Source organism: Oncorhynchus masou, chromosome 18, assembly GCF_036934945.1.
Source record: "Oncorhynchus masou masou isolate Uvic2021 chromosome 18, UVic_Omas_1.1, whole genome shotgun sequence".
NCBI lineage: Eukaryota > Metazoa > Chordata > Actinopteri > Salmoniformes > Salmonidae > Oncorhynchus > Oncorhynchus masou.
In genome coordinates, this window is record NC_088229.1 from 38240204 (window position 1) to 38263581 (window position 23378).

Here is a 23378-nt window from a genome sequence, read left to right on the forward strand (position 1 = left end):
AGTGAATTTAATAAGGGTCTCAGCATACATCTAACCTACCCTAGCGCTGCCACCCTCACGAGCACACTATCTGACCTCCAAAGGAAAGCAAATGTGTCAGAGCACTGAGATCATTAGCGATCAGGGAATATCTTACTAACAGGGAGCAGCATACTGACTTTTAACATGTAAAAAAAAAAGGTGTGTTTTGGTGGTGGTGGGGGGGGGGCATGTGCTGTGCCCACTAATGCCAGTTACTGCATATGCAGCCATGACTAAAGAGCTCCAGTACATATCCTTGAGCCAAGAGCAGAGGCAGCTGTGGCCTGGTGATTTCATCTGAGAGAGTGGGAGGTGAGAACAGGCAGAGTGGAGGGGACAAGGACAGTGTGTGTCATGTGTGTGGGTAACACAGTGAGTAACAAGCACTACTCTTAACTGAAAGACAATACAGGTATTGCTGTCTAAATGTCTACCCAGAGACGTGTCTTATTTTTGCCGTTTGAGCTGACGCAAATAGTTACGCTGCATTTCCACAGGTAGCCCAATTCTAAAATTTGGCCCAATTACTGGTAAAATAGCTGATCTGAATGGTCAAAAGTCCAATTTGTGAGAAAAAAATATCAGCATTGGACTTTATTTTATAAACGCAGCCATAATGTCAGGACAAGTATAAAAGGAAAGTGTACATTTTCAGTTGTTGATCTGAAGTCATAGGAATGTCATAGGAATGCAGTTACACCATCTAGTGGTGCTGTGGTTGTACTAAAATTAATTTACATTTTGCGTCAGGTAAATTTTCATCACATTTTCCAGAACAATACATCTGATTAAAACATTTACTTACATTGTTTTTTGCTGGCTGCAAACCTTCACATTTTATCAAATGTAATAATGTTACGTGAAAAAACAGAACTGTGTTTACTTTGGCGATCAGAGCTACATGAAAAGTAAAATGACTAACAACACAAAGGATATTTTCCAACTGCTTCACACAAAAATAAAAGCATGGAGAGCGGATTCATGGTACTGCTTGCTTGCCGTGAATTGCAGGTCAACAAAATGGGAGCGTCGGAATGGAATCATTCACATTTAAGAAAAAGCAGGCTGATTGGTTTTCAATAAGCACCGGGACAGTTTGGGGGTAAACTAATTCATACCTTATTTTAAGACAAGAATATACAGCACTACTTGCAAGAAGTGTGGAAGAACTGCACTTACCGGTAATTGTAAGTGCAACTGAAAGCATATTAGTATAAAAGTACACCTATTAATTACATTACATTACTTTCCAGCAACAGGGCTTGAAGCTCAATGGCTGCTTTTACACAGGCAGTCTAATTCTGATCTTTTGCCCAATTGTCGTCAAAAGAGCTGACCCGACTGGCCAAAAAACCAATAAGTGGGAAAATATCAGAATTTATCTGTCTGTGTACACAGCCTACAAACTTTTGAAATCTCAAACATTGAGAAAATTGACAAACTGAAAACAGTGCACTACAGATATACACTGAGTGAACAAAACATTAAGAACATTCCTAATATTGAGTTGCACCCCTCAATTCGTCGGGGCAGGTACTCTACAAGATGTCAAACACGTTCCACAGGGATGATGGCCCATGTTTACTCCATTGCTTCTCACTGTTGTGTCAAGTTTGCTGGGTGTCCTTTGGGTGGTGGACCATTCTTGATATAGAGCGAAAACTGTTGCGCATAAAACACTGGCAGCTACTACCATACCCCGTTCAAAGGCACTTAAATCTTTTGTCCTGCCCATTCATCCTCTGAATGGCACACAAACACATCTCAATTGTTTCAAGGCTTAAAAAAGTATTTCTTTAACCCGTCTCCTCCCCTTCATCTACACTGATTGCAGTGGATTTAACAATTGACACGAATAAGGGATCATAGCTTTCACCAGGTCAGTCTGTCATGGAAAGAGCAGGTGTTGTTAATGTTTTGTACACGCAGTGTATAATCTCTGAAGAAACTTTTTAAAATGCAGATTTGTGAATGTAGATCATATTGTTCATTGTCTCACTAAAATTGTTTACCAACATACTAGATATGGTGATTTATTTTTTTATGTCCCCAAACATATCAGTTTTGATATCACCCATGCGCCAATGTGGCTTAAAAGTTAATGAAAGTAAAATAAAAGTAGACAATTATGAATTCATGTAAACGCTGTACAACTTTCAGAATTCCCCAAAATATATGATGTGTCTGTTCTAGCTTTGACGTTCCGCTTCCAATCTATATCAGAAGAGATACTTTCGACATGTGTCAGATCCACACCTGCACTCCACCCGAATCCGCTTTTTGGGAGAGCTTGGGAGTCCCGCTAAACTGAAATTTGAGTCCATCCTTGTGCTCTCTGCATCAACTGGATCAACTGCAACGACAATGTCAAGAGCCAAATTCAGCCAAGATAGCCAACACAACTGAGAAACGTGTCATGGTTCTCACCTGCACCACATAATTGCCAAACTGTTTAACAAGCCAAATATGAAAAGCAGTATCGCCCAAGCATCAAACACTAAAAAGCAAAAACAAAGTTTAATGTTGGAATTTCCAGTGCTCACTGATTCCATTGCATTATACAATTTCAAGGTGTGTTACTAAAAAGACAAAAGAGGGTTTACCCAATTGCACTTGCCTACCTAGCCCTGAAAAGGTCTGAGTAGGTAATTTGACACATTTGTTGTCCACTGCCCAAACCCACCTATGTAGTTAGTCAATGTAGCTAGTAAGTTAACGGCAATGTCTACAAGCAGCAATGGGTGATGGCAAAATGACGGAGCCCATTCATTTTCAATGGAAGAAAAATGACACGCCTAAATGAGCCAGGTGAAATGTGCAAATCAAAGAAAGCGATGCACATATGTTTTGGAAAGCTGGACTCCAACAATTGATGCAAGATTGACAATTGATGCTCACAATAGCGTCCTGCCGGTGCTGTATCGGAGGTTGATAAATTCACTACCTATCATGCTGTGGGCCTGCTGCTCGAAAGAAACACCTACATGGTGATCAACTGTTGAAAATCAAGTGGCTTTCAGTTGATGCCAACTGTTAGTCACTTTTAGTAACAGCAGCTGTATTATCTACCTTTAAAGGGATACTGCAGGATTCTGTTTTTTTCCACTTACCCTGTCAAATTAACTTGTGGATACCGTTTATAGGTCTTTGAGTGTAGTATGAAGAAAGTTAGAGCTGGTTTCTTAAGCCAATGCAAACTAGCGTTAGCGCAATGTCTTCAAAGTACACAGGTACGGTAGCATACGCTATCAGAGACAAAAAATACGGTATCCAGGAGTTAATCCGACTCTGGGTAAAAAAGAAAAACAGCTTCATTTCCAATACCTCTCAGTATCACTTTAAAAGTTTAAAATGTCATATTGGGGTCATATTAGGCAGTGGAACATTACACTTACTTTGCATCTTGTAGTCAAATGTGAGCTCTTCTCCTGCCCTGATGGAGCGTGTTGAAAATAATGCTATCCTCGGGAGCCTCTCATCCAGGTTGTCTATAAACACATTGTATACTTGCAGGTTGGGGTTGCACTGCAAAACAGAGAGAAGACAACTTAAAGGTAAACAATTTAAGCAAAGGTCCAATGTAGCAGTTCTCAATATCAAATCTTTTCTGGGTAATAATTAAGTATCTCACTGTGATTGTTTTCAAAAAAACAGGAAAAAAGAAACCAAAATAGTTTCTTAGCAAAGGGCAATTTCTCAAGCAATAATTTAGCGAAGACTTTCTGGGAGTGGCCTGAGTTGGGAGGGGAAAACTGATAATTAGCCGTTATTGGTAGAGCAGTTTAGAACACTTTCTTATTGGTTTATTAAACTAATTTACCACACGGTGTTGTCAGCATGGAGGGCCAAAACTCCAAACAGCTTTTACACTAAAAGGGCATTAATAATAATTTTCACTGTATTATTCCAACCTCAGTGTGGAAATCTGTTTAAAAACACAAAAATTCCCATTTTTACTGCACTGGGCCTTTAAGGTCAAAGCATATCTACAGCAATCAATGCTATATTTCAGAATAGCCGAAAGCTTATAATACATTTCAGAAAAACACAATTATACTATGATTTTCATCGAGGGAAAAAAAATAATCTTTCACTATAAATCTTATTCAGTTAGAAAAATGTGGTGCACTTCTTGTTCCGTATGCGAAAGCATATTACACTGCAATACTAGAACACGTCCATGGGAACTCAAGTGGCATTTTGAACAGCTTCTATTCTGCTGTGTCTACGATGCATCTGCTTTCACTTGCACATAGAATACCAAAATATACTACTACCGAAAGATACGACATTGGGCTTTGGCTATTCTGCAGGTATGTTTATTGAAAGGTTAACTCGTATGATAATGTGCCACTCACACTGTGGTTGACAAAGTGGGAGATGTTGCCATGGTTAGCGGCATCCACCGTATAAACGTCCTCCACGTAGTCCAAGTCAAACAGGTAGGTGGCGCCTTGCCGGTCATACAGGTGTCCTCTCTTCTCCGCCTCATCCGATGTGATGATCTGACGGAGGCAGACGAACACACCACTTTAGCAACTGCTCACAAACACCCTGAATGGAAAGTTAAAGCTTCTGTTAAAAAAGCAGACTCCGACAAACATTTGTCTAATGTCCTTTGTCCATTATTCTAATCCAGGCGCCTGAGACTGTGGGTCACCCTTCAGAGAAGGGTGCCCCCCCCCCCATCATTGCAACTATTTATTTTTCAGTTGTAAATAGTTGTAATGAATCTGTTAGGGAACCACTATTTTTGGCCACTCCATCCACTCTATTTTTACGGCACCACAAGTGTAATTTTAGGAGTTTAGAAATAAATATTGTAGCACTGGAAAACTTATTTTAAATGAGAAATGTAAAAATAACCTAATAAACCCTTAAAAATATATTAAATGCTAGTGCTTCCCTAGGGAGGCACGCCTCACACTTTCTCCAATTTCGTTTTGTGACAGAATAGCTAATTCCGGTAAATGCAGCGGGCATAATCGGCCAATACTTTTTACCCCAAATATTGGCCAATACTTTATACTACTTACCTCTCCAACATACTCCATGACAAAGGTGTTCTTTTTGATGTGCTGTAGTGCACGCACGCCCCAGCCTCGGCCATTCCCAGTCTTGAAGATGCACAGGTCGAACTGAATGCCCTTCTGGACCAAGCGGTTGGAGCAGTCAGGCCCGCAGCTACAGCGGGCGTTACACTCGTAGATGGGCTCCCCGGCCCGCACTCGCACCTGGCCCTTGTCAGTGTAGGCCAGGCGGTGGAGGGATGCCCCGGGGCAGCAGCCGCCGACCGGATCACTAAAGCAGTCCTTACACTCACAGCCCACGGCCATCTCGTTGAGCACGATGCCCTCGCCCACCTTATAGTTAGTGATGTAGGTGAAGTCCCTGGGCGGACCGTCCAGGTCCACCTCGTTCAGGACAAAGATGCGCCCCGGGTGGTTACGAGTCTTGTTCAGGTCGGCTTCCCAGCACTGGAGCCTCTTGCGGAGCTTGGCTTTCTGCACCAGGGTCCACGCCACGTCCTTGTCCAGCCGCTTGGGGCAGGTTGTCCGTCTCTTCTTCTGCCTCAGCTCGTGCTCCATGTCCTCGTGGAACTGCGTCATTAGCTTCCTGCACTTGAGGTTTTTGCGGGGCTCCCAGGTGTTGCTCGACTCGGGGTAGCCCTTCCATTTAACCAGGTAGAACTCCTGCTCCTGATTCACAAAAGGAGACATGACTTGGGTTGCATATTATGGCACAAAATATTAATTCTTATACATTATGCACGCATATAGTCCATTCGAAAAGTATTCAGACCCCTTGACTTCTTCCACATTATTCTAAAATGTATGAAATTGGTCTTATTTCTCAATCTACACACAAGATCTCATAATGACAAAGCAAAACCAGATTTTTTGAATTGTTTGCAAAATCATAAAATAAAAAAACTGAAATTACATGTACATAAGTATTCAGACCCTTTACTCAGTACTTTGTTGGAACACCTTTGGCAGCGATTACAGCCTCGAGTCTTCTTGGTTACGACGCTAAAAGCCTGGCACACCTGTATTCGGGGAGTTTCTCACAATCTTCTCTGCAGATCCTCTAAAGCTTTGTCAGGTTTGATGGGGAGTGCTGCTGCAGAGCTAAACTCAGCAAAAAAAGAAATGTCCGCTCAATGTCAACTGTGTTTATTTTGAGCAAACTTAACATGTGTAAAGTCAGCCCCCACCCTCCGATACAACAGTTCCAAGACGTGCTTAATGGGATTGAGATTCAGGCTCGTCGCTGGCCATGGCAGAACACCGACATTCCTGTCTAGCAGGAAATCACACACAGAGCTAGCAGTACGGCTGATGGCATTATCATGCTGGAGGGTCACGTCAGGATGAGCCTGCAGGAAGGGTACCACATGACGGAGGATGTCTTCCCTGTAACGCACAGCATTGAGATTGCCTGCAATAACAACAAGCTCAGTCCGATGATGCTGTGACACACTGCCCCAGACCATGATGGACCCTCCACCTCCAAATTGATCCCGCTCCAGAGTACAGGCCTCGGTGCAACGCTCATTCCGTCGACAATAAACGCAAATCTGACCATCGCCCCCGGTGAGACAAAACCGCAAATAATCAGTGAAGAGCACTTTTTGCTAGTCCTGTCTGGTCCAGCGACAGTGGGTTTGTGCCCATAGGAGACATTGTTGCCGGTGATGTTTGGTGAGGACCTGCCTTACAACAGGCCTACAAGCCCTCAGTCCAGCCTCTCTCAGCTTATTGTGGACAGTCTGAGCACTGATGGAGGGATTGTGCGTTCCTGGTGTAACTCGGGCAGTTGTTGTTGCCATCCTGTACCTGTCCTGCAGGTGTGTGATGTTCCAATCCTGTGCAGGTGTTGTTACAAGTGGTCTGCCACTGCGAAGACGATCAGCTGTCCGTTCTGTCTCCCTGTAGCGCTGTCTTAGGCGTCTCACAGTATGGACATTGCAATTTATTGCCCTGGCCACATCTGCCGTCCTAATGCATCCTTGCAGCATGCCTAAGGCACGTTCACACAGATGAGCAGGGACCCTGGGCATCTTTCTTTTGGTGTTTCAGTCAGTTGAAAGGTCTCTTTAGTGTCCTATGTTTTCATAACTGTGACCTTAATTGCCTACCGTCTGTAAGCTAGAACGATTGTTCCACGGGTGCATGTTCATTAATTGTTTATGGCTCATTGAAAGCATGGGAAACAGTGTTTAAACCCTTTACAATGAAGATCTGTGAAGTAATTTGGATTTTTACAAATTCTATGAAACAGGGTCCTGAAAAAGGGCGTTTCATTTTTTTGCCAAGTTTAATTTCAGGTGTTTGATCAGTTTCAAGTCCAGGCACTTTGCTCCGTTCCTCTTTCCCTCGGTCCGGACTAGTCTCCTAATCCCTGCTGCTGAAAAACATCCCCATGGGATGATGCTCCCACCAATATGCTTCACCGCAGGGATGGAACCAGATTTCCTCCAGACATGACGCTTGGCATTCAGGCCAAAGAGTTCAATCTTGGTTTCATCAGACCAGAAAATCTTCTCTCATGTTCTGAGAGTCCTTTTCAGTTGCCTTTTGGCAAACTCCAAGCAGGCTGTCATATGCCTTTCACTGATGAGTGGCTTCAGTCTGGCCACTCTACCATAAAAGGCCTGATTGGTGGAGTGGTGCAGAGCTGGCGGTCCTTCTGGAAGGCTCTCCCATCTCAACAGATGAACTCTTGAGCTCTGTCAGAGTGACCATTGGGTTCTTGGTTACCTCCCTGAACAAGGTAACTTTCCCCCGATTTCCCTGAGTTGGCCGCCCAGCCAAAATGAGCAGAGTATTCGTGGTTCCAAAATTCTTCAATTTAAGAATGAGGAGACCACTGTGTTCTTAGGGACCTTCAATGCTGCAGAAATGTTTTGGTACCCTTCCTCAGATCTGTGCTACTCTACAGACAATTCCTTCAACCTCATGGCTTGGTTTTTGCTCTGACATGCACTGTCAACTGTGAGACCTTAAATAGAAAGTTGTGAGCCTTTCCAAACCATGTCCAATTAATTGAATTTACCACAAGTGGACTCCCAATCAAGTTGTAGAAAGATCTCAAGGATGATCCATGGAAACAGAAGGCACCTGAGCTTACCCGATTTCGAGTCTCATAGCAAAGGGTCAGAATACTTACAAAAATAAAGTTTTGTTTGTAATACATTTGCAAAAAAATCTAGAAACGTGTTCTCTTTGTCATTATGGGGTATTGTGTGTAGATTGACTTTTTATTTTATCCAGTTTAGAATAAGGCTGAAACCTAACAAAATGTGGAAAAAGTCAAGAGCAGGGAGGCAAACTGGTGAGGGCCCAAAAAAAGTGACACTTTTTTTGCACAGAAACATGCAAAACATGACAGCTTTGCACACTCTTGGCATTCTCTCAACCAGCTTCTTGAGGTAGTCACCTGGAATGCATTTCAATTAACAGGTGTGCCTTAATTTGTGGAATTTCTTTGCTTCTGAATGCGTTTCAGCCAATCAGTTGTGTTGTGACAAGGTTGGTGTGGTATATAGAAGATAGCCCTATTTGGTAAAAGATCATGTCCATATTATGGCAAGAACAGATCAAATAAGCAATGAGAAATGACAGACCAGCATTACTTTAAGACATGAATGTCAGTCAATCAGGAACATTTCAAGAACTTTGAAAGTTTCTTCAAGTGCAGTCGCAAAAACCATCAAGTGCTATGATGAAACTGGCTTTCATGAGGACCGCCACAGGAAAGGAAGACCCAGAGTTACCTCTGCTGCAGAGGATAAGTTCACTATAGTCAACTGCACCTCCGATTGAAGCATTTATTTGGGCTGCAGAGTTCAAGAAACAGACACATCTCAACATCAACTGTTCAGAAAAGACTGCATGAATCAGGCCTTCGTGGTTGAATAGCTGCAAAGAAACCACTACTAAAGGACACCAATAAGAAGAGACTTGCTTGGGCCAAGAAATACGAGCAATGGACATTAGACCGGTGGAAATCTGTCCTTTGGTCTGATGAGTCCAAATTTGAGATTTTTGGTTCCAACCTCTATGACTTTGTGAGATGCAGAGTAGGTAAACAGATGATCTCTGCATGTGTGGTTCCCACCGTGAAGCATAGAGGAGGAGGTGTGATGGTGCTTGGCTGGTGACACTGTCAGTGATTTATTTAGAATTCAAGGCACCGTTAAACAGAATGGCTACCACAGCATTCGGCAGCAATACGCTATCTCATCTGGTTTGCACTTAGTGGGACTATCATTTGTTTTTCAACAGGAGAACGACCAAACACACCTTCGGGCTGTGTAAGGTCTATTTGACCAAGAAGAAGAGTGATGGAGTGCTGCATCAGAACACCCGACCTCAACCCAATTGAGATGGTTTGGGATGAGTTGGACCGCAAAGTGAAGGATAAGCAGCCAACAAGCGCTCAGCATGTGGGAACTCCTTCAAGACTGTTGGAAAAGCATTCCATGTGAAGGTGGTTGAGAGAATGCCAAGAGTGTGCAAAGCAGTCCTCAAGTCAAAGGGTGGCTACTTTGAAGAATATAAAATATATTTTGATTTGCTTAACATGATTCCATATGTGTTACTTGTTTTGATGTCCACTATTATTCTACAATGCAGAAAATAGTAAAAATAAAGAAAACCCTTTAAATGACTATGTCTGTCCACATTTTTGACTGGTACTGTATATACATTCATATTTTATAAAAGAGCAGACCTGCCAACCCTGTCCAACTTTTTAGAGTACCAGACCCGAGCAGCAAATTGGAGATTCAAGTCGTTGTTCGCTAGAAGAGGGATGTTTCAGCATATGTAAATATGCCAATTGTATTTCTTTGCAGCGCACACAATTTCAGATTTTCGAAATTGATAAAATCAAAGGCATTTTAGAAGCATTGCCTCTATAGCTAATACCAGACACTCACTCATTCTTCATCGCAGTCTTCTAAACTCACGACTCCATTTAATGCCAAGATGTTTGTATTTATTTTTGATTATGCTTTTGTGATGTATTTTGTGACGTGGATCATAATTATAGTTAGTCTATCAGGTCATCGTAACGTTACATGTAAAATACAATTAATGGGACACAGAATTAAATGTAAATTACACACGCAAAAATGCGACCATTTATTTTTCGTATTTGCATTTAATTTCTTTCAATAGCAAATGCGAGTGAACTGCTGGCATTTTATGTTCACTAACATTAGCATTAAACAATCAGTGTTTACCTTTCCACAACACACGACGTCAAAAAAAGGATTAGGCCATATGTTTATGTACAGCTGACAGTCGGCAAACTCAGCATCACAACAAACAGGAGGGGCAGACACGGAGATGAATACATCATTATTCGACGGAGCTACCCCATGTCTGTTGACACACACTCCATACATGTCTGTGTGTTGCAGCTCGAGAACCGGGATGTTAAATTTACTCAGTGAAAATTTTTTTTTTTTTTATGTTGAAAAATTTATTTCAGGATCTATTTATTTCTGCGCACTTTTAACTCAGCTCTTGTTACCTGCGTACATGGACTAATTTCGTAGTTGGTACGCAAAATGTCTTGACAGGTCTGAAAGTGCTTTTTGCATATACAGTTACCCAAGTTGCTAACAGTTGGTTAGCCAAAGATGTACTGTTAAGGAGTGTAGGCTAACCGACTCCTTTAATGTCCAAGGACCTTTATATGTTATGTTCAAAGGTAAACGGGGTCTGGCAGCCAAAACAGCTAAGTACTCCATCTAAATGTGAAACAATTCTCAATTGTGATACTGTTCTAGAACCATAAAGGTCTCTACTTTCATGACACATCAAAATAGTTTATAAAATATATACGTATTGTACACGGTTTTAACACAGTTGCAGCCAACAGGACATCACTTTTCTGGCATCCTTCTTCCATTACACCCAGGTGTTCAGAGACCCTAGATAGCTAATTAGAACAGGTTGGAAATATGACCATGTGGTGGGCCATGTTAAAAGGTGAATAGTAATTAGTAGACAGAGCGTTGGGACAGCATGTGGGAATATCCCCCGGACTGCAGATATGTTAATAGACGGTATATGTTTAGTATTAGGCTACCGTCTATGAATGGGCTAACAGTTGGCCACACACACACAGATTAGGGCTGGGAATTGCCATGAAACTCTCAATACAATATTATCAAGATACTTAGGTGCCGATACGATATGTATTGCGATTCGATATTGTTATTTTATTGCGATACAATGTTCCAAACATATTACTCACCATATGTCTGCTGCAGAGGGACAAGAGAGAGACATGATAAAAACGAGTTTGGATCAGTCATGGCAATAAGTGTTGAAAACAAATTGGCTCCCTATTTTAAAAGATTGAGAACAAGGAAAAATACTGGTGTTTTGGTGCAGGTACAGCCAACTAGCACAGAAATAATATTGCAATGTTGTCAAAATGATATCAATAATAATATCCTGATTTGTAACTATCGATTTTTCCCCTCATCACTAATAGAGATCATATTAAATTACATCATTATATGGTCACATGCCTGTAGCTGTAAATTCCATGGACTGCTTTATGGACTGTGGCTTTAAAAAAACAAAAGTTTAAATTTATCACCAACTGAAGGTTGCAATTCTTGAGATAACTCCAGGACTTGCCTCAGCCTTCATAGTCCCGTATAGAGAATGAATTCACTCACCTTGGACTTCTTGTAGTCACAGAGGTACTCAACCTCATAGTCATCGATGTTATGCTTGTTCACCCGTAGCTGTTTACAATGGAGTCTTTCCCTGCGGCAGACAGCCTGCAGATCGTCCAAAGACAGCTTGCAGGATACGCTACAACCTGCAATTGTAGCCACCATGTTTAGCTAGCTACGTTACAAATAAACGAGAAAAAAAAGACATTCAGCTTGAGTATTCTTATTTGTAATTGCAGACACTGCCAGACAGTTCCACAATAAAGACAGTTTGAAGACAGGCAGAAACGGCACATCCAATAGAAATCCCTGATATCGCTTGTAGACGATGTCATGGCGAGGTAGCTAGTTAAGCTCATGCGCAGAAACACGTCACCGGGTATAACGGTTGTTTCGTGCCGAACTGCGCGGAAAATGAAAGCGTGTCAGTGTCACGAGATTGGATTAATAAAATGTTCAACCACTTAAGACATTCCTTCGAATCTAGGTTGTGTCTTTAGATCGAGACAATTAACTACTAAGGAAGAATTATTCTCAAACCCCAGCCTGGTCTACTTGGTCTGTTTCGCTCGCGTTCCTGGAAGTCTCGCGATGTTGCGCCTCTGGTTTCAGAAACTGTGGTTCCACAGAACAAGGTCTGTGTTTTGGCGCGCTAAATGATGTTTGCAAGCAAGTAGGGCTGTCAGAAAAACGCGAATTTTCATAAAATTGACGCGTCCTAATGACACACAGCTTGCGAACTAGCTCGTTCTTGGGCTACTTTCGTTAGCTAGTAATTACTCCATATCCGCTTGGCTTTTTAGAAGTTAACGGTATCAACTTCAAGCTGTTAGTACTAAAAAAAAGACCACACAATCCACATGTGCAGATAGTTCTGCCTACTCAAACATCGTTCTTGCTTTAACCTGGCTAGGTAATCTACGACAAGCGTGTGATAAAGGTCGCGGAATTAAGTGTAATATTTTAATTTCAAACAGCAATACCATAAGTATTAACTTCCCACTCTCCTTACCTTCCAGCTCTTCCGCCATGTTTACTGCGCCGCCAAAATTGAACAATCCTTCGATTGGGGGAAATTCTTTCGAGGAAGCAGCTGTTCCATGCTGTTGATTGGATGCAGAATATTCTAGCGGTATTTCTATTGGAGCAGAAAAAGCTCTGCGACTGCAAAACTTTGCAAATATGTAATCGTTTTGCAAGATCAGCAAGGTATGGAAAAAATAATAGTCATTCACACATGTTCAGCGAATATTGGGGGAAAAAATAAAACATATCCTTATTTATGAATTAAATCATTTGAAATGTGTAACACTAGAGGGTGCAGTAGACACACCATTTCAAAATTGGCTCTACTACATGCATGGGAGTTGAAAATCAAATCAAAGTGTATTGGTCATGTACACATTGTTAGATGTAATTGCGAGAGTAGCGAATCACTTGTGCTTCTAGTTCCGATAGTGCAGCAATATATAACAAGTAATCTAACAATTTCACAACAATTATCTAATATACGCAAATCTAAGTAAAGGAATGGAATGGAATAGGAATATATAAATATATGGATGAGCAATGACTGAGCGGCTTAGGCAAGATGCAATAGAAGGAATAAAATATACATATGAGATGAATAATGCATTATAAGTAAACATTATTAAAGTGACTAGTGATACATTTATTAAAGTGGCCAATGATTTCAAGTCTGTACGTAGGCAGCAGCCTCTCTGTTAGTGATGGCTGTTTAACAGGCAGTTGCTCGGGTGGTTGTTGTCCTTGAAGATCTTTTTGGCCTTCCTGTGACATCGGGTGCTCTAGGTGTTCTGGAGGGCAGGTAGTTTGCCCCGGTGATGCGTTGTGCAGACCGCACAACCCTTTGGAGAGCCCTGCGGTTGTGGGCGGTGATGTTACCGTACCAGGCGGTGATACAGCCCGACAGGATGCTCTCAATTGTGCATCTGTAGAAGTCTGAGGGTTTTAGGTGACAAGCCAAAGTTCTTCAGCCTCCTGAGGTTGAAGAGGCGCTGTTGCACCTTCTTTACCACACTTTCTGTGTGGGTGGACCATTTCAGTTTGGAGCCAGAGCAGTGCTTGATTTAGGATGAAAGTAGTGCAAGAGCTGTCTTTTTCCAAGTCTGTCTAGACTATGTTCCCCGAAATTCGCAAATTACATTATGCCATAGAGACCTCTGATTATTCAATGTTAAAGGGTTCATACACATTTTATGACTTTTAACCAAATGTTCATGACTATTATAGCCTACAGCGTCTGATCCCATGTAGGCCTACCATCTCCTGCTGTTGTGCCCTTGATCAAGGCAAGGTACTTAACCCCCCCACAAAGTAGAACTGCACTGCACAAGTTCCACAGACATGTGACTAACATAAATGGAATAATGTGTCCCTGAACAACGGGGAGATCAAAATCAAAAGTAAGTCAGTATCTGGTGTGGCCACCAACTGCATTAAGTACTGTAGTGTATCTCCTCCTCATGGACTGCACCAGATTTGCCAATTCCTGCTGTGAGATGTTACCACACTTCTACCAAGGCACCTGCAAGTTCCCGGACATTTCTGGGGGGAATGGCCCTAGCCCTCACCCTCCGATCCAACAGGTCCCAGACGTGCTCAATGGGATTGAGATCCGGGCTCTTTGCTGGCCATGGCAGAACACTGACATTCCTGTCTTTCAGGAAATCATGCACAGAACGAGCAGTATGGCTGGTGGCATTGTCATGCTGGAGGGTCACGTCAGGATGAGCCTGCAGGAAGGGTACCACATGAGGGAGGAGGATGTCTTCCCTGTAATGCACAGCGTTGAGATTGCCTGCAATGACGAAAAGCTCAGTCTGACGATGCTGTGACACACCACCCCAGTGGGGCGGCAGGGTAGCCTAGTGGTTAGAGTGTTGGACTAGTAACCAGAAGGTTGCGAGTTCAAACCCCCGAGCTGACAAGTTACAAATCTGTCGTTCTGCCCCTGAACAGGCAGTTAACCCACTGTTCCCAGGCCGTCATTGAAAATAAGAATTTGTTCTTAACTGACTTGCCTGGTTAAATAAAGGTAAAATAAATAAAAAACCATGACGGACCCCCCACCTCAATCACTCTCCAGAGTACAGGCCTCGGTGTAGCGCTCATTCCCTCGATGATAAACGCAAATCCGACTATCACCCCTGGTGAGACAGAACCGTGACACGTCAGCAAAGAGCACGTTTTGCCAGTCCTGTCTGGTCCAGCGACAGTGGGTTTGTGCCCATAGGCGACGTTGTTGCCGGTGATGTCTGGTGAGGACCTGCCTTACAACAGGCCTACAAGCCCTCAGTCCAGCTTCTATCAGCCTATTGCGGACAGTCTGAGTACTGATGGAGAGATTGTGCATTCCTGGTGTAACTTGGGCAGTTGTTGTTTCCATCCTGTACCTGTCCCACAGGTGTGATGTTCGGATGTACCGATCCTGTGCAGGTGTTGATACGTGTGGTCTGCCACTGCGAGGATGATCAGCTGTCCGTCCTGTCTCCCTGTAGTGCTGTCTTAGTCGTCTCACAGTACGGACATTGCAATTTATTGCCCTGGCCACATCTGCAGTCCTCATTCCTCCTTGCAGCATGCCTAAGGCACGTTCACGCAGATGAGCATGGACCCTGGGCAACTTTCTTTTGGTGTTTTTCAGAGTCAGTAGAAAGACCTCTTTAGTGTCCTAAGTTTTCATAATTGTGACCTTAATTGCCTACTATCTGTAAACTGTTAGTGTCTTAATTAACAACTGTTCCACAGGTGCATGTTCATTAATTGTTTATGGTTCATTGAACAAGCATGGGAAACAGTGTTTAAACCCTTTACAATAAAGATCTGTGAAGTTATTTGGATTTTTACGAATTATCTTTGAAAGACAGGGTCCTGAAAAAGGGACATTTATTTTTTTGCTGAGTTTAGTTTGGGGGATAGGGGTTCTGCAAATGTTATCAAAGTGAGGGGGGGAGGGGCACCCTCAGCACCCCTACTTCCCGTGGATATGGGTATTATGACTCATACTGTAGTACTCTATTTTTATTCAATGCAGATCCGGTATGCAATTCCCCCAAAATTAAGTAGTGCCGGTACAGTGCTCCGGCCCAAGTCGAGCACCGAGCCAGAGTTAACTACTTAAAATATGTTTTACGTTTTAATTGATAATGAGACTTATCTTTGGTATCAATGTACTTCAGAGGGAAGGCTAGGCCAGAGGCATACTGTGTGTGTGGTTTGAGAAGCTCATGGAGCAAATACCATCTACTCCAAGGAACAGATTCTATTAGTGTTTACTTTGTATTCAATATTACATGAAATGTACCGATTAAGGTAATCAAATTAATTTCAAACTCCAAAGGTTTATTGTAAGTTTTGAGAGAAGGCATGAGAGACTGATGAATACCTCTGAAAGTATTGTGTAATAGGCTTTAAAAAAATTATTGGCTTTTTGAGATAATAATTGCAAAACAAAATGTACTGAGCATGCTCGATATAAAATGTAGGCAATAAATTATGGGTAGAACAAAAATATCCTACCACACCATTAGCTACCATCTTCATTCAGCTGAGGATTGAATAAATGCATGATCTCAGTCAATATACATAAAAATAAAAACTGGGCAAGGTACTACCTCAAGCGGTGTGGTGTCTCTCTTCCATTTCCTGGAGGTGACCCATGTTGCACTCCTGTTAGGAGATTCCAGGACAGTCCATTCCATAGTGTCATACAACAGTAACATCCCTAGACTCCGAAAAGTTGATGTCAGCAGTAACAGTCAGTTTGGACAGCTCCAAAGTGGCACTTTCATCAGTTACCTTCTCTGGCATCATCATCTTTTGACGTCTGGGTTGAAGAGGGAAAGGGAAGCGATCCAGGGAGGCGTGTTCGATCTTACAGAGGCTGTCCTCACTGCTGTCACTGTTATAGTCGGGATTGGAGACACCAGCGCCGCACCAGCCAGGCCAGAGGTTCTCCCTGAGTGGCACCACGTCCTCAGTCTGAACTGCCTTCTCCAGTAGCATGCCTCTGTGGGGCCTCTCCTCCAACCCAAAGGCCTCCTCCGGACTGGGCTCCACCTTACGGAACGTGTGGCGGGCAAAGAGGCATATGCAGAACATCTCCACAATCACAGAGTAGTGGTAAATTACTGAGAGAGGAAGAGAATAAAATAGATGTCACATTGATAATTTCTTAATATGCATTTCTCTCCACTGTAACAATATTATCATGGAGATGATATCGGGAGGGAGATGTGTGGGGGATAAATTCCATCACGGTGCACTTACGCTGGGAACGCATGAGAACAGAGAAGGGAGGGGAGCAGGGCACCACCTCCAGGGCCCCCATGGTCTCCAGGATTCCATTCTGAAGGCCACACAGCACCAACACTACAATGATACAGACAAACTTGGCCCTCAGCCCATAGCCAGGCAGAGCCTTTTTGGTGGCCTTGTAAAACAGCAAGTGGCCATAGAAAGACAGGAAGGTAGACACGCTTATGATGGCATTCACGTACACATTGGGATTGACAGAATCCACCTGTGAAAAATGACATGGGTATGGTTTAACAAATAGCAGCATCTACTTGTATAATTAACTCATTGACTTATTAACCACGGACTCACCTGGTTAAATTAAGGACACACAGAGAATGGTTATAATGCAAATATGTCTTGCAGTATATGCTTGCCACTCACATGTCCATAGTCATACTGCTCATCTGTCCAGAGGACCAGAGTGACAAAGAACAGGATGGTTCTGACCACAGACAGTTGAAGCACAGCAGCCATCATCCACCCCAGGCTGGTCCTATGGAGGGGTAGTGGGGTGGGGCGATTACAGCGATATATTGTGTATTTATCATTAATACGATAATGGCAACTATATTGTGCATTTACCAATATTGCGATATGGGGCAGTTACAGCAATATATCGTGTATCTATCATTATCATGGTACGGCAATATCTTATGAATCTATCATTATCATTATATAGATGTGCACACTGGGGAGGAGGACATCCATTGGTAAAGTACCTGTTGATCACTATCATAGGGAGGAAACAGCAGCAGCAACATGGGAATGGATCTGGGGAACCCTGCTCTCCAGCTAAGATCTCCAGCATGCGGGCCTTTCCCCCAAAGAAGTCTGTGATGAGCCCCATAAACTTTAGCAGAGTGATTGAGTGGTACCTTGAGAGAAACAGACAGACGGAGAGCTAGTTTGTTTTACTGGAGGTTTTTAGCACAGAATGACATGAATAATGTTTCCGTCACCTTAAAGTTTGTACGCAAACATTGTGATGGTGAAAAAAATGGTTGTACTCGATACTTACAGAGAAGCTATGAAATTACAAAGTGAGGAGGAGCGAGGAACATACAGTGCAATGATGGAGGTTAATCCAAAGACCTGACCGAAAGAGAATGAGTGAAGTTGGACAAAATGTACAAATACTTATCCGATTAAAACAAAAAATGTGTGGCAAAAAGGAGGTGTCCCTTTACCGGGTACATGCCCAGTATCCACAGGTAGAGGCACCGGCGTCTGGAGGAGGGCACGTGACGCAGGAAGAAGCCCACCTCTTCAAGGAACAGGGCCAGAATGATCACAGCAAAACCGGCAGGAATGATAAACAACCAGAGCTCATCCTTGACCACTGAGGACAAACACACAATACATGGACTAGTGGTGGGACAGATCATATACAACACAGACTAGAAGGGCTGGTGTAGCTGAGGATGACTAAGTTATCACTCAGAGGCCTCCCGGGTGGCGCAGTGGTTAAGGGCGCTGTACTGCAGCGACAGCTGTGCCATCAGAGACTCTGGGTGCGCGACCAGGCTCTGTCGTAACCGGCCGCGACCGGGAGGTCCGTGGGGCGACGCACAATTGGCCTAGCGTCGTCCGGGTTAGGGAGGGCTTGGTCGGTAGGGATGTCCTTGTCTCATCGCGCACCAGCAACTCCCGCGCTAACCAAGGTTGCCAGGTACACAGTTTCCTCCGGCACATTGGTGCAGAAGCAGTGCGGCTGGTTGGGTTGTGTATCGGAGGACGCATGACTTTCAACCTTCGTCTCTCCCGAGCCCGTACGGGAGTTGTAGCGATTAGACAAGATAGTAGCTACTACAACAATTGGATACCACGAAATTGGGGAGAAAAGGGGTAAAAAAAATAGTCACTCAGAATCTAAGATGGCAAACACTAATATTGCACATAGACAAAGCATTGGGCATTTTTTTCACTTTCTGGTGCCTTCAAGCAAAGACCTATCACACAGAACCTAATGTGTGTCAGATCCAAAGAACAAAAAAAAAGTAATCTCTGGCCAGTCAATAACATAACCAATATAGTTTGTGTGAATGCATACATGCTGGTCTTACCCCTGAACAACTCCCATGACAGTGGGATCTCTGCTCCTAACCAGCTGCAGTTGTCTCCTCTCATCTTCTCAGGGAGTACAGTTCCTACTACCAACAAACATCACAAACGCCAGACTTATGAATAGAACATAATCTAGAGTAGGCTTTCTATAAAACCAGATATCCGTCACATTTCAGAAGGGACAATTCAATTTGAACTGACTGACCTCCTATAGAAAGACTGATTGTTTTTCTGTCCTACGAAGACGGACACTTGGTGAGTGTCTTGTCAGTTCCGTGTTGAGGTGGCATCATTGTCTGAACAATTCCTTTCCGATAGCAGTGAGTAATGATTGCCTAAACACAGGAAAACGAACCGACAAGTAGGGAGCCAAGTCCACTCTTGAATGTGTCAACTTGTGTTGTTTCTGAACCGACCATGAGGGGGATCCAAACAAGCTACGTGGTGAAAATATTGTCTGAGACAAGAAATTATAGTAAATAGTTTTGTGCAGGACATTTAATTGTTGTAATAAGCATAGTACTCTTTTAAATACTTAAGATTAAAGCTGCAATACGTAACTTTTTGGGCAACCCGACCAAATTCACACAGAAATGTGAGTTATAGATCTGTCCTCCTTGAAAGAAAGTCTAAGAAGATCTGTTTTATTTCTATGCTTCTCTGTCTTTCGTTTTTGAAACTTTTACTTTCGGTTTTGTACACCAGCTTCAAACAGTTGAAAATAAAATATTTTTGGTTATGGAAAAGATATTTCACAGCGGGTTTAGATGGTACAATGATTCTCTACGCTATACGTGCTTGTTTTGTCACAACCTGAAATTAAGTAAACTATTCAAATTTTAGCAACCAGGAAATGGCGGAGCTATTTCTGCAGTGCAGCTTCATCTTCTTGATGTACAAACCATAATATTCATGTGGCATTTTAAATTATTCAATTAGCAGCAAAAGACTGTACAATACTTTGCAATCTGCCTGAGCCTTGATGAATAAATACTGCAACTAGGACGTGTGTTTTACCACCCATCATCAAATAAACTCTTCATTTATACATGTGTAAGTAGGGCAACAGAACTAGAAAAAAATGGCCTTTTATTAGAAAAACAGATACAGTCGAAAAAAGTACCTCCATTGAGAACATAATATATTATATAAACATCACTGGCCAAATATACTGTACAATGAAAAAATATATATTTCATAGTGCTACTGATATACACAGATACATCAATATTCCTATAGCATTGTGTGTGATCAAACTACAAAGCCCTGAAAGAACAGTAGCCTTTACAGAAACCACTGATGAATCTTCAGCCTACTGCTGGTTCTCAATCTCAACAGTGTGATGCATCATGGCATTGAACTAGTGAGTGCCTAGTTCTTTAGTGTTTACCAAACAAACGAATACAGCAAGACCCCAGGAACAAAGCAGCATTCTTCCAATCATGATGGAGTGGGACAATCATCCTGTCCCACACTAAGCTACTCTGTGTCCATTAAGTCTTCACCCACACCAGTCCATACCAGGTAAGATGGCCCACCCGTGAGCTAAGGGTTCTTTTTGAACTAGGCTATTGTCTTCTGTTCAGTCCAGACCTTCCGTCAAATGAGATCACTGAATGAGGCGGTAGAATACCCTGCAGGCAAAGACCAGCCAGTGGCTGGCCCAGCTCAACTCTGACCACTTCTGAATGCTGTGGTTGGCCACATAACCCTGAGGAGGAAGAGGACGACACTGGTGACTAAATTTGTAGAAGTAATACATTCATGCAGTTCATGTAGACCACTGTTAATTATTACGTTCTCCATTAACTTGGCCCCTGGCAGCAGTAGCAGTTCTTTGGTGTGTCTTACCTCCTCTGCAGCCAAGTTTTCTATGTCAGCGTCAAACAGGGAGCCCAGGTATGTCAGATGGAAGATGGCCATGGCACTGAAGGTCATGTTGATCCCATACACCCATAGCTCCTACAAGAGAAGCAGACCATTCACTACACCAGGGCGGTGTTCTGAATCCCCAACTTTCTCCATGCTATGTGCACTAGCAAGCTCACTCCCCCCACTTGGACCAATTTAATATAAGTTATACGATGGCGCCGAAGAACATGGCTGACGTTTTACATTCTCCAAATCAATTGTGCAATTTTGTTATTTTTTTGTGTTTTCTGTAACTTATTTTTTCAACTTGTGTACATAATGTTGCTGCTAACGTCTCTTATGACCGAAAATAACTTCTGGACATCAGAAAAGCGATTACTCATCACAGACTGGAAGAAACGTTTTTCTTTAACGAGTGACGAGAAGGATATCCTGCTTTCAATGGAGCAGGCCCAGATCCACGCCTTCGGCGTGAAGAAAAGACGCCGGAAAAGGGGACGCAGATCGGGGATCCTTCTGAGAATCCGGACGCAAGCGAGTAAACTCCCAATGCCTTCCATTCTCCTTGCTAACGTGCAATCATTAGAAAATAAAATTGATGACCAATTAAGATTATCCTGCCAACGGGACATTAAACTGTAACATCTTATGTTTCACCGAGACATGGCTGAACAAAGAAACTGACAATATAGAGCTGGCAGAATTTTCAATGCACCCCCGGCAGAACAGAGACACTACCTTTGGTAAGACGAGGGGTAGGGGTGTCTGTCTTTATGTCAATAACAGCTGGTGCGCGATGTCTAATATGAAAGAAGTCAAGTTATTGCTCGCCTGAGGTAGAGTACCTTATGCTGTCTAAATCGCCGTGACCTCCAACCAACCTCTCCACTCTCCGGACCCTTTTGATCACTCGACTAAGCATGCCTCTCCTTAATGTCAATATGCCTTGTCCATTGCTGTTCTGGTTAGTGTTTATTGGCTTATTTCACTGTAGAGCCTCTAGTCCTGCTCACCATACCTTATCCAACCTATTAGTTCCACCACCCACACATGCAATGACATCTCCTGGTTTCAAAGATGTTTCTAGAGACAATATCTCTCTCTTCATCACTCAATAGGTTTACCTCCACTGTATTCACATCCTACCATACCTTTGTCTGTACATTATACCTTGATGCTATTTTATCGCCCCCAGAAACCTCCTTTTACTCTCTGTTCCAGACGTTCTAGACGACCAATTCTTATTGCTTTTAGCCGCACCCTTATTCTACTCTTCCTCTGTTCCTCTGGCGATGTAGAGGTGAATCCAGGCCCTACAGTGCCTAGCTCCACTCCTATTCCCCAGGCGCTCTCTTTTGACGACTTCTGTAACCGTAATAGCCTTGGTTTCATGCATGTTAACATTAGAAGCCTCCTCCCTAAGTTTGTTCTATTCACTGCTTTAACACACTCTGCCAACCCAGATGTTCTAGCTGTGTCTGAATCCTGGCTTAGGAAAACTACCAAAAATTCTGAAATTTTAATTCCAAACTACAACCTTCTCAGACAAGATAGAACTGCCAAAGGGGGCGGTGTTGCAATCTACTGCAAAGATAGCCTGCAGAGTTCTGTCCTACTATCCAGGTCTGTACCCAAACAATTTGAACTTCTACTTTTAAAAATCCACCTCTCTAAAAACAAGTCTCTTACCGTTGCAGTCTGCTATAGACCTTCAGCCACGCTCAAGGTCCTAAACGATATCTTAACCGCCATCGATAAGAAACATTACTGTGCAGCCGTGTTCATTGATCTGGCCAAGGCTTTCGACTCTGTCAATCACCACATACTCATCGGTAGACTCGACAGCCTTGGTTTCTCAAATGATTGCCTCGCCTGGTTCACCAACTACTTCTCTGATAGAGTTCAGTGTGTCAAATCGGAGGGTCTGCTGTCCGGACCTCTGGCAGTCTCTATGGGGGTGCCACAGGGTTCAATTCTTGGACCGACTCTCTTCTCTGTATACATCAATGAGGTCGCTCTTGCTGCTGGTGAGTCTCTGATCCACCTATACGCAGACGACACCATTCTGTATACTTCTGGCCCTTCTTTGGACACTGTGTTAACAACCCTCCAGGCAAGCTTCAATGCCATACAACTCTCCTTCCGTGGCCTCCAATTGCTCTTAAATAAAAGGAAAACTAAATGCATGCTCTTTAACCGATCGCTACCCGCACCTGCCCGCCTGTCCAACATCACTACTCTGGACGGCTCTGACTTAGAATACGTGGACAACTACAAATACTTAGGTGTCTGGTTAGACTGTAAACTCTCCTTCCAGACCCATATCAAATATCTCCAATCCAAAGTTAAATCTAGAATTGGCTTCCTATTTCGCAACAAAGCATCTTTCACT

The 23378-nt window shown here is 43.0% G+C and overlaps 2 protein-coding genes and 1 long non-coding RNA gene across 5 annotated transcripts; all 3 read right to left on the reverse strand.

The window, feature by feature from the left end:
* Positions 1 to 600: 600 nt before the first annotated feature.
* LOC135504538 (histone-lysine N-methyltransferase SUV39H1-like) lies at positions 601 to 12792 on the reverse strand. Of its 2 annotated transcripts, none has more exons than XM_064923221.1 (6): positions 12741 to 12792; positions 11729 to 11874; positions 5058 to 5720; positions 4380 to 4526; positions 3417 to 3546; positions 601 to 2374 (listed from the first exon to the last, which is right to left on the reverse strand). In XM_064923221.1, exons 1-6 carry the CDS (start codon positions 12757 to 12759, stop codon positions 2241 to 2243), a joined length of 1239 nt encoding a protein of 412 aa, XP_064779293.1. In that variant the 5' UTR covers positions 12760 to 12792; the 3' UTR covers positions 601 to 2240. The 2 variants fall into 2 exon arrangements, with proteins under 2 accessions (XP_064779293.1, XP_064779292.1); XM_064923220.1 differs by having other exon boundaries at positions 11729 to 11903; positions 12741 to 12784.
* A 3280-nt stretch (positions 12793 to 16072) lies between these two features.
* Positions 16073 to 19601, reverse strand: LOC135504539 (organic solute transporter subunit alpha-like). Of its 2 annotated transcripts, none has more exons than XM_064923223.1 (8): positions 19320 to 19601; positions 19114 to 19197; positions 18238 to 18389; positions 18069 to 18142; positions 17770 to 17925; positions 17432 to 17543; positions 17021 to 17273; positions 16073 to 16881 (listed from the first exon to the last, which is right to left on the reverse strand). In XM_064923223.1, the coding sequence occupies exons 2-8, from the start codon at positions 19175 to 19177 to the stop codon at positions 16457 to 16459; spliced, it is 1236 nt and encodes a 411-aa protein (XP_064779295.1). In that variant the 5' UTR covers positions 19178 to 19197; positions 19320 to 19601; the 3' UTR covers positions 16073 to 16456. The 2 variants fall into 2 exon arrangements, with proteins under 2 accessions (XP_064779295.1, XP_064779294.1); XM_064923222.1 differs by having other exon boundaries at positions 19114 to 19200; positions 19320 to 19600.
* A 585-nt stretch (positions 19602 to 20186) lies between these two features.
* On the reverse strand, positions 20187 to 21201 carry LOC135503686 (uncharacterized). Its single transcript, XR_010449984.1, has 2 exons — positions 20966 to 21201; positions 20187 to 20825 (listed from the first exon to the last, which is right to left on the reverse strand). It is a non-coding gene; the product is annotated as an uncharacterized LOC135503686 (long non-coding RNA).
* Positions 21202 to 23378: the final 2177 nt, after the last annotated feature.

What these genes read in the sequence shown, in the direction of transcription:
- LOC135504538 (XM_064923221.1), bottom strand. An exon ending in TCATGGAGTATGTTGGAGAG is followed by an intron (nt 4,527 to 5,057) that starts GTAAGTAGTATA and finishes TGCCTCCGTCAG; the next exon opens with ATCATCACATCGGATGAGGC. An exon ending in ATTTGACTACAAGATGCAAA is followed by an intron (nt 2,375 to 3,416) that starts GTAAGTGTAATG and finishes TTGTCGTTGCAG; the next exon opens with TTGATCCAGTTGATGCAGAG.
- LOC135504539 (XM_064923223.1), bottom strand. Translation starts at nt 19,177, where the DNA reads ATGAGAGGAGACAACTGCAGCTGGTTAGGAGCAGAGATCCCACTGTCA. An exon ending in AGCAGTATGACTATGGACAT is followed by an intron (nt 17,274 to 17,431) that starts GTGAGTGGCAAG and finishes CATTTTTCACAG; the next exon opens with GTGGATTCTGTCAATCCCAA. An exon ending in TGTTCTCATGCGTTCCCAGC is followed by an intron (nt 16,882 to 17,020) that starts GTAAGTGCACCG and finishes TTCCTCTCTCAG; the next exon opens with TAATTTACCACTACTCTGTG.